This window comes from Rattus rattus, chromosome 4 (assembly GCF_011064425.1).
Source record: "Rattus rattus isolate New Zealand chromosome 4, Rrattus_CSIRO_v1, whole genome shotgun sequence".
Classification (NCBI taxonomy): Eukaryota; Metazoa; Chordata; class Mammalia; order Rodentia; family Muridae; genus Rattus; species Rattus rattus.
In genome coordinates, this window is record NC_046157.1 from 138,481,341 (window position 1) to 138,491,793 (window position 10,453).

General features: G+C 46.1%; 1 protein-coding gene across 3 annotated transcripts; it reads right to left on the reverse strand.

Moving 5' to 3' along the window:
* Positions 1 to 516: 516 nt before the first annotated feature.
* Mettl21a (methyltransferase like 21A) lies at positions 517 to 9,325 on the reverse strand. 3 transcript variants are annotated; one of them, XM_032901229.1, is made up of 4 exons: positions 9,137 to 9,325; positions 8,625 to 8,792; positions 7,445 to 7,556; positions 534 to 1,317 (listed from the first exon to the last, which is right to left on the reverse strand). In XM_032901229.1, exons 2-4 carry the CDS (start codon positions 8,769 to 8,771, stop codon positions 920 to 922), a joined length of 657 nt encoding a protein of 218 aa, XP_032757120.1. In that variant the 5' UTR covers positions 8,772 to 8,792; positions 9,137 to 9,325; the 3' UTR covers positions 534 to 919. The 3 variants fall into 3 exon arrangements, with proteins under 3 accessions (XP_032757121.1, XP_032757120.1, XP_032757119.1); XM_032901230.1 differs by having other exon boundaries at positions 517 to 1,378; positions 7,428 to 7,556; positions 8,625 to 9,325; XM_032901228.1 differs by having other exon boundaries at positions 8,625 to 9,325.
* Between the last annotated feature and the right edge of the window lie 1,128 nt (positions 9,326 to 10,453).

Sequence of the window (10,453 nt, forward strand, 5' to 3'; positions counted from 1 at the left end):
GAGTCTTAAGTCGAATGTGTGATTATAGGTACAATATAGAGTTTGCACCTTAGGAGCTAACCTTTGTGATAAAATGAGATTTAACTTTTAAAAACTGACATACTAAAAAATAAAAAACAAACAAACAAAAAACACTCTTAAGAAATAGAGCAACACTGAAACAGCAAAGTTTAAACCAACAGACAAAAGCATGATTCTGGAAGAAATTTTTAACCTACAAGTTTAGGTAATTTCAAATGTAAACTTTTATTTTTATTATTTCTTTGCTTATATACTTAACCCTGAAATCTGGTAAGAAGGTATGATATGAGACCCAGAAAACTCATCTTCAACTCAAGGTGCTTAAGAACCAAATAGCCAGGTGGCATGGCTGCGCTGGTAATCCCAGCACTGGAGGCGGAGGAAAGAGAATTAGAGGTCAGCCTGGCCTACAGTTTCAGACCAACCCAGGGCTACAGAGTAAGGCTTTATCTAACACACACACACACACACACACACACACACACACACACACACACACACACACACACACACACAAGAGACTCCAACAGTACAAACATTTCAGGGAATACATGTAATAAATGGTTTACACTCAACAGACAAGGAAACTGAGACAAAATACATCCCAGAATATATGACTGACTCACCAGTTTAGGGACACCTTCATATCATTCTTTATCAGTGGAAATTGCTTACCAAGTGAGCACACAGGGTAAAGCAAAGAACATGTCCATTTACAGTCAATCTGACTGACAGTTCCGGCAATGAGGCAAGGCATTGTCTACAAAGTACACACGTGCTTTGTTCCTTGAGCAGCTCTGAGAGGAATGACTTGCAGTCTGTCACATCATTAACACCGCTAAGAATTCTAGCTGTAAGACCTTAACTGATGCGTTTGATTCTTAGAAAATACTGCCCACTACAAGTCCTCCCTCTGCTTTCTCTTCTGTGCTTTGTAAATGTGTACATCCTTCTCAGGATCGTAGTAAACCTTACTCACAGTGAACTGCCTCTCCAGCATTGTTAAGAAGTGATTATCCCGTTCATAGCGGATTCGGCAAGCTAGAAGAATCATAGAGTTGTTGCTACAGAGATGTACCAGTGTTTGAAGAAGGTCTGTGAAGGTATCTTCTAAGTATATGATATCAGCTCCAAGTATGAGATCAAATTCTCCAGGTGAAAAACTGTCCAAATTTTGTCCCCAAGTCAGCTCCTTAACAACCACCTTAGGTTGGATATGGGGAGGTAAGTTGGCCTCAACGTTTGACTTAAGAAATTCTAACGCTACTTTTCGGTCCGTGATAGTCACATGAGCACCTACAATGTGGGACAAACAGAAAGTAAGGTGAATATCATACAACCCTCGTAGACAGGGAGTCTTATCTAGTTAACACGGGGCACTCTCTAAGTGCCCACTTGTTGTGTAGAATACTACACCCTTCCGCAGGCAGGTAACCAGACCAGAGCAGAACTCGTTATGCTGTGTAACTAAAAATGAAAATTCAGCTTGCTTCTGTAGCACACCTGCTGTTTGCCAAAGTGGTTCTAGTACATTGTACAGTCAGAGTAACTCAAGCCAATGCTCCTGAATTCTCCAACCTTCATGCATAGTCACCATTCAACTTGACTCACTGGGTCATAACCTTCAAATCAGTAGTAGGACTCATCGTAAAATACAATCCAAGAAAGGAAAATCAAACAGCACAATATGACTATCAGGATAAAGAGATACAAATACAAACCAAAAAAGTCTGTTCTAGAGGAACTAAGGTTAAAACAGACTCACAAGGGACAACTCAGCTTACTGTCAATTTCCAGGCCACCCCCAGCATGTTACTCCAGAGCGGCTGCGCTGTCTGTGTGATACAGCTGTAACTTATGAGAACCTGTCCTCTGAATTAGCGTACAGACAGAGTGTGCACTAGGTAACATCTTAGAAGGCTAGTTCATGTTCTCCAAATGCTATTCTACATGCAGATGAGGAAATTAATGGTACAGTATTTTATTCCTCTGTCTTTATGGTTATTGAACAATGTACTGTAATATTTATTTTTTTCAACAAATATGGGTAAAAGACTGAACCACATCCAACCATTACAAAGTGGAGTCAAGTGTAGTTTTATCATCAGACAAACTTAAAATTGTTCTATTCCTTCATAATTGTACCTTTCCTTCGTACATTCTTTTCTAATCTCCCAAAGGACCCAGCTCCTTTCCAGGGGCAGCTCACACCGGAGCTTCTTATCTTGATAAAACACTAAGACGGCAGCAATTGAATCTGAGGTTCACAGCTCCAGACGGAAATGAATGCTCCAGCGGTCTGGGTCTTCGAGCCTGGGCCTGTACCACTCTCATGACTCACGGACAGGGTTGCCCAATAAGCAGAAGACTGTCTCTGATAACGAAAACTGCAGGCAGCCTTCCTGGTTTGACTGTGCCCTTATATCTGTGTAGTTCTTAGCAGGACACAGAGCAATCAACTCTATTCATTTAAGCTTCACCTCAGCCCTTACTTTGATAACTCTCTAGTGCCTGCCCTGGGTGGGAAAGCAAGCAGATCTCTACAAACTAGGTACTGTTCTCTTACAAGGTATTCCAGGGCTGACACAGGATGTAATGTCAAATGAACATTACCTTACATCTACCAGTTTACAAACATGCAAGTGACCACCACCAGCCAGGAGACCAGCAGAGTGCTCACTCCACCACAGAGTGGGCCCCGCACAGGCCCTGGCAGGAGAACCCGCATTTTACGTAGGTTGGTTACAGCCTCATGAATAAGGTAAGGAAGGGCCTGATGCTGGACCAAACAAGCAGACAGTGATGAAATGTTTTCCTGTAAGGTAAGTTCTGCTGGTAGAAAAGCAAGCTAATTTAGTCCATAAGCAAAATGACAATGAGAATGGACCTAGTGAAACCACAATGGGCTGTCACTCAGGAATGGAAAAACCATGTATAAACCTTTGCCATGACTTTTAGTTTTTATTTATAAATACTGCTTTACTTTTGATTAAAGATTCAGACATATACCACATGCTAGAAACACAAAGTTGAACAAGAAAATCCTTACCTGGAGGGGTCTCCTGAGTGAGAGAAAGCTAAGAATAGCTGTGATGCAGTGGGAGGCAGGGCAGCAGGAACACGAGCACCAGAAAGCAAGTGTTCAGAAACTCCTCAAGAGAGGGAGAGGCCAAAGGAAGGAGAACCTGAACTCACATGTAAGCTGAGGGCACATGAGCTGGGAAAGGAAAAGGCCGTTCTGGGTAAAACTGCACTAGGCATGAGTAAGCAGAGTGGACCTGGGCACTGCACAAAACATGGAGAAGCTGATGTGCTACAGAATGAGATTACAGAGCCCTGCCAACAAGCCCCGGATGGAGTCCGCAGCAACAGAAAGGAGTGTTTCCACACAGATCCCAACACCAGTTCACCGTACACTTTAGCTGACTATCTGGCAGCTGCTCCAGGAACTGAGTCTGAGAAAGCAGAAGGACCAGGTGGGAGATGGCTATGGTCACGCATGGAACACACAGTGAAGGCTCAAGTCAGCACTAAAAAGACAGTGAAGACAGACTCACTCCACAGAGGCCAGGGGTCTGAATTTGAAATCTAACCACAATCCATTAACTCTGTAGTCCCCTTCATTACACCAACATGAAGAGAACAGTAAGTCGATCAGGCCTACTTGTCACAGAGGGTTGTTATAAGAACCTCAACTCCTGGGTGACTACTTAGACAATGATGTTCAGAAGCACAGGTCCAGGGCTCAGCAGAGAGCTGTAATAGAATGGCAGCCAGTCAACAGAGGGCATCTTCCTAAGCATTGTGTTTTAGGACAGGGTCTCCAGATTTAACTGGGCATCAAATTACAGATTTTAAAATGCAGATTCTCTGACCCAACCCAACCTACCAAATCCTTTCTTCAAAAGTGGGATTTTTTCCCCCACCTAGAAACAGTTCCCAATTAGCATAAAGGTTCAGGGGATTTTTAAACTAAAACTCTGAGCTTGAAAGTCAAAACTAGATTCAAAGTCTCACCATGATTCATAGCTTTGCAACCTTGGGGAGATGACTTACTAGCCATTTGGCAACACCTAAGAACTCATGATCAAACCTACTTATGACACAGGTCTACTCTGATGACCCTGAATACACAGCCCATCCCCCACAGGAGCTGCTCCTTCACTTGGAAAGCCTCACACCCAATACTGACATTCCGCAGAGCATCTCTTACTTGTTCTAACCTTCCTATGAACCTGCCTTTACCTTGTTCTTCACTGCAGACTTAGAACAGAAGTAAGCTTCCCAAAATGACTGTCTGTCTGCTTACTGTATGCTACCGACACTGACCTAGCAGGAACTTTCTAAGTAACCCCTGCAGTCAGGGACAAAAGACTAAGACCACCAAAGCATGAACTTTAAAAAGGGATCAACCCCTTTTCCAATGCTTCAAAATCACTACATGTTTTAGTTCTGTTTCTATTTTTAAAACTTTCTTACTCTCAATTTTTAACAATTTCTCCAATCTAATACTTCATACTGAGTAGGGAAGTCCGGCGGCAACATGGCAACACAAATGCTTATGATAGGCATAAGAAGATATACATACACATGTACAGACACACAGACATATATAGCCATAATGACAACTGTGATTATGTAAATACAGACAGAAAAAGCAAATAAAAAGAAATACATCAAAATGCAAACAGGACACCTGTTGCAAAGATAATTATCTTTGTAATAGAGTTTTATAGAGAAAGATATCCAAAAAGTATTCAATATGGTTGGTTCATTTTTCCTTTTAAGTTTTAAACTTTCTGTGTGTGTGTGTGTGTGTGTGTGTGTGTGTGTGTGTGTGTGTGTGTGTGTGCATGTGTGCATGCGTGAGTGTAAGCAAAGCTGGACTTATTGTCAGTCACCTGATGTGGGAGTTTGGGAACCAAGCTGAGGTCCCGTGCAGGAGCATAAGATCACAACATGCTCAGCACTGCTGAGCCATCTCTAGCTCCTAGCTTGTTCATGACTAATTCCCAAACCACCCAGGTATCCCAGGCGAGTGGCTAGTACTGTTCAAGAGTCAAGGACAACAGAGTGAGTTATGGTCTCATTTCTCAAGAGCTGCAACCTGACACAGACACATGAAGCAACTGCTCTCCTTCATTCTAAAATAGTGTCCGAAGAACCTAATCCTGACCTCTTTAAGCCCACGGCTCTAAACTTCTCATTAAAAAAAGAAGCACCCAGAATAGCAACCAACACACACACACACACACACACACACACACACATCTACCCTACACTGTTGGGGTACACTGTGTGAAATTGTATCTGTCCTTCCTTCTCTACCTAAAGCAGCAATAAAAATCTGATGAACAATTATCTGGGCAGGAAGTGGAAGGTAGGACTTCCTGGGAGGGGGAAAGGAACTCAGGAAAGGAGGAGGAAAGTCCTTTTGCCAGGAGACAAGGAGAAATGGATGTGACTATGGGCCTGGAAGGTGTGGCTTGCCACGTGGGTGGATGGGGCTAGGTGGACGGGTTAACCTAGATGACTGGTTGAGAGTCTGCCGGCTAAGACCTAAGCTTTGAAACATTAAAAGGTCTCTGTGTGGTTATTTGGGGAAAGGCTGGTTAAGGAATAATTGCCACTGTATTCATTTCTAGCATTAATTAACACATACAGAATATAAGGATCTTTTAATCTATACCACACACAGAAACACATACACATACATACACACACAACATACATATACACCCACTCATACACACCACACACTTATACACATCACATATAATACACACACCATGCATACATACACACACACGCTACTCATATATACATACATACATATATACACGCGCACATCACACACACACACACACACACACACACACACACACACACACACACAGAGCACAGCTTTTGTCAGCTAAGCAGCTAACTAGCTGATTACATAAAGATGGAAGCCAGCCCATCTTGAGCCTCACTGAGGAGCAAACACTACCACTACCCCATTTTACAGATGGAAAAGTCAGTATTTAGAGGCTAACATTGTGCCCAAGGTCAAACAGATGGAACAAACAAGGTGTCAAAATTAATTATAACGGCAACTATAAATTTATGCATTAACATGTCTCTATATCAGCCAACAAACTTTTGGAAGAAGCCTATGTTTACAGTAGAAACGGGGGAGGGAGGTGGAGTTAGCATACCAAGAACCTCAGTTTGAGCTGACATTTCTTTGAGTCCAGGAGCATTGCTGACAAGGACACTAAATGTGGCTTAATATCACAAAATGCCAGTTTCAGTTGAAACACAGAATTACAAATAAGGTATGACATCCATGGTAATGTTTATAAGGACCTTTGGAGGATCAAAAATGACACGCAGCCAACAAGAGTCTCGCCAATGGCTTAGTTTGCTTCTAGACAGAAGTGTACAAATGTGTCATTTAAAAGGCTAACCGTGGTTTTGTGTGTGTGGGGGTGTTTTGCCTGGAGGTGCGCCTGTGTACCTCTTGCACAGTTTTCACATGGCCAGAAGAGGACGTTGGATCCCTTGGCAGTGAAGTTATAGGCTTTTCTGAGCAGCCATGTGGGTGACAGCATCAAACCAGGTGTTCTTAACCACTGAGCCATCTCTCCGGCCTCTAAGACACATGTGTCCACCATCCCTGCCAACGCTCTCTCATCAAGACTGAACAAAACAACACAGAACAGGGCACTGAAACAGAAAGGAATCAGAAAAAAAAAAAAAAAAAAAAAAGGGTGGACAAGAGAGGCTTCAGTTGGGCCTAAAGCACAGCTAGAGCACAAATACTTCAAGGCTCTGTAATTCCAGGCACAGTTAAACAAGGAGTCAGAAGTTGCAGAAAGATGTCAACAGTGGGTAAACAAACAAACAAACAAACAACAACAACAAAAACCAATGAAAATTTACAATGCTCAAAGCAGCCACTCACAGTGGTGCATGTCTGTAACCCCAGCTACTCAGGAGGCTGAGAAAGGAGGACCACAAGCTCAAGGCCAGCCTGGCCAGCACTGGAAGACACTATCTCCAGCAAGAAAAATAAAATCAATGCCTGTACCAGATGAACACTGACAGATAAGAGTGGTATCGACTAAGAGTTATAGACCATTAATATAATTTCTTAAAATGTCAGTGGGGGGCACTTGAGGGACCCACCCTCCCTAGGAGGAAAATACCAGCTGTTTCCTCAGCAATGAAGGACTATGGCTGTCCGTTCTTACCTCAGGGATTGAGTCTGGTAAGTCTACCGACCTAGCACTTTAAACCAGAGACTGGATACAAGGGTTACTGTCTACTAAGTCAGCAAGCGGAATCCCAACCACGTGGCTTCTGCTAGGAAAACAGCACGCGTACCTGTACCTCTCGATGAGTCCTGCTCACTAAGGGAGAACCAGACTATTGCACTTACCCAGCAGCGCGGCCACGATGCCCACCAGCCCTGTGCCAGCTCCCAGCTCCACGGCAGAGCAGCCCCTGAGCTCCACGGCACCCATCTCCAGATACGTGGAAAGAACAATGGCCTGAGTCAAAACACAGTGTCAACAGGACTGAGGTCAGCAGGTGTGAGGCGCTGTGTGCTTCACAACGCCAAATGCTGGCGGGAGGTCAGTGAACAACATATTCAGTCTCCCCTCCTTTCTTCTCTCTTCCCTCCCTCCCTGCCTGAAAAGTACAATTCCCAACACACAGGAACTTAGTTGCTGTTGCTGCTGCTGCAGCTGCTGCTGCTACAAGGTAACATACTAGAGCAAACATAGGCACAGTGTGCCCCAAGCCCCTTATGGACAGGACAAGCTAGCCAGGGGCCAGCTTCATCTAAGAAACTTCATTTCCTACTGTGTCACAGCACATTTCCATGAAGTTTACAAAACTATTCTGGAAGAAATAACGTAAATCTTGGATTTTTTTCAAGGTACTGTCTGGTTCCTAAGGCATGCTACAAAGAAGCATCAAAATGCTCACAGCTGCGAGTCGCTGTCCCACACGGTCCCTGGGCATCAGAAGGTAGGTTTTCACCAAAAGTTTTGGAATTCACACGATGAATGAGCATTTGCTTACAATCTCATCATTTCACGCCCCTCCCCCCACAGCTACATCCTAGGAGTATAACTGAGGTCTATGCCAATTAACAGCTGAAGACAGACCTCATCAGAAGCAGAAAAGCAATCAGCAATCATCCTTTCAAACCATGGAAAACTGAAAACCGGACGTCAGTTTTGGGCTGTCTCTACACATTCTCTGCGTGGTATCTTAATGAGTGCCCAGTGCAATCAGGCCCCTGCTTTCTTTTCAGTCTTCCGGTCCTCATTGGGCATCTAACGACTGGTCATCGCACTTCCCTCAGCTCTGCAAAGTGCAGTGTTTGTAAGGGGGCCATGGGGACGACTGGTGGGCAAGGACATGCAGGGGCCCTAGTGTCATAACGTAAATAACGTAATGGATGAACTACCATGAATGTGCTGAACGACCCAATGTTTCTGCAGACTTTACATGAGTGGAGGGTAGATATGAATCATGTCTCAAGAAAGCCATCGATTTTCTTTTTAGAATACAGTCTTATTTTCAAAGGCCCTGCGGTGCTGACTTACCGCATCCCAAACCACTGCAGCCACTCCCAGTCGCCCCCAGTCCTGACGGATCTGGATGGTGCGGTTTGCAAACGAGAAGGTGGCAAGAGGCTTATGGAGTTTCTGGAGCCCTATTACAGTGCTCTCCTCATACGGTACCAGGGCCATTTCTTCTAACTCTGCTGAGACCTGTCGTGCAAAAAGAATCCTGAGTGACACCCGAGTCAGAAGTTGGGCTGCCTCTTAAGTAACTTGAAAAGCTGCTGAAGCTATTGCAAGTTCAAAGTAAGAAACAGGTTGAGGTGCGTCCGATGTCTTCAATAGCTTTTCCTCTGACTCCTATGGGAAGTGAAACTAGCTCTGAGTTGGTGTTAATTAATAACTGAGAAACAACCTAGACATCTCCAACTCCTGAGGCACCCGTTTGGAGCCTCATAAAGGCACACAAAGTGACAGTGACGGCCCCGGGAACCTGATCTGTCCGGACTCGGCTCCCACATTTTTTATTTTGTTTGTTTGGTCCTCCAACCTACATCTCCACGTGCGGCTAGGACAAAGGAGTCAAATGTAAACTTCGGCTAACTCTTAACGGTTCGCCCTGCCTTTTAACCCTAGATGGCTCCCTATGGCAGAGTGGAGTCATTTTGGGAACCGGAGTCGACGATACTGGTCGACAACGCGCGGGACAAAAAGCACAGTTGCGGGACTCCCCGTCCCGCACGCCACCTCGGTGCCATAGATGAGCTTTCCTGATGCCCACGAGAGTCCCGAGAACCCGGAGCAGATGGAAGCAGGACTCCGCAGGCACTCCTTGGGGACCCTCGGGTGGACGCTCGGAGCTGAAACAGCCCGCAGGCCAGCCAGCCAGCCGCGCCACCAATATGGATACTCACGGTTCCGAGAGGTTACGCGCGCCGCGCAAGCGCACTAACCTCACCTCGTCGCTCCACCTTTAAAGGCCAGATTGGCAGAAGGCAGGCGGAAGCTGGTCCGGGAAGAGAGACGCGGGTTTCCGGTCCGCTTTTCCAGAAGCGCTGCTTTCCCCTAACCCATGCCAGGTGGTTCCTGTCTACGTAGGGCCCCACAGCTGTAGGGCGCCAGGGAGGGCGAGTGCGCAGAGTTGTGGGTGCCTTGCGAGGGAGAAACGCCACCGCCTCGCACCGGCTGAGCTCTTGGTCCGATCTTGCAGTTAGCCGGCAACGTTGGCTCCCACGGATGCGGAGCAAAGTAGAGTACTAAGCGGAGTCACCGTGTTCGGTGGCCATGGAGTGGGAAAATCACCACTGAGCATCTCTAACCAAGGCGCGGGTGGGGAGTAGACGTGCGGCGCCCAGGCCGGGTTTTGAACCGGACCACGTGCAGCGGACTCCGGCGCTCGCGTCGCTCCACGCCCACACCCAGCCGGCCGAAGCGGCCACCTTTCTTTTTTTCTTTTTTTTTTTTTTTTTTTTTCCCCGGAGCTGAGGACTGAACCCAGGGCCTTGCGCTCGCTAGGCAAGCGCTCTACCACTGAGCTAAATTCCCAACCCCTTTCTAAACCCTGCCCTTCAGCCCTGGCTGCAAACCCCCGCCCCCGGACCTGGCCACCCGAGGGTCTCCGCGTGTCGGGCCATGCGGACCCCCGGGTCCCACGCCTCTCCCAGCCGGCAGGGGGCGCGCCTGTCCTCCGCATTCCAGCACAGCTGCGGGAGACTGGGGACAGGCGACCTGCAGTAAACCAGTAAGAGTCCCTTCCTCAAGTTACTGAGTTTTCTGTTTGAGTCTTTTCTTCCTCTCCATTTTTCTCTTAGTAAGTTTTCTCCTCACTTGCTCCATGGATCTGTGCTGTCACGGCCTCTCAGCTTCCTCTT

What these genes read in the sequence shown, in the direction of transcription:
- Mettl21a (XM_032901230.1), bottom strand. Translation starts at nt 8,771, where the DNA reads ATGGCCCTGGTACCGTATGAGGAGAGCACTGTAATAGGGCTCCAGAAA. An exon ending in CTGCAGTGGTTTGGGATGCG is followed by an intron (nt 7,557 to 8,624) that starts GTAAGTCAGCAC and finishes GTTTTGACTCAG; the next exon opens with GCCATTGTTCTTTCCACGTA. An exon ending in TGGGTAAGTGCAATAGTCTG is followed by an intron (nt 1,379 to 7,427) that starts GTTCTCCCTTAG and finishes TAACTAGATAAG; the next exon opens with ACTCCCTGTCTACGAGGGTT.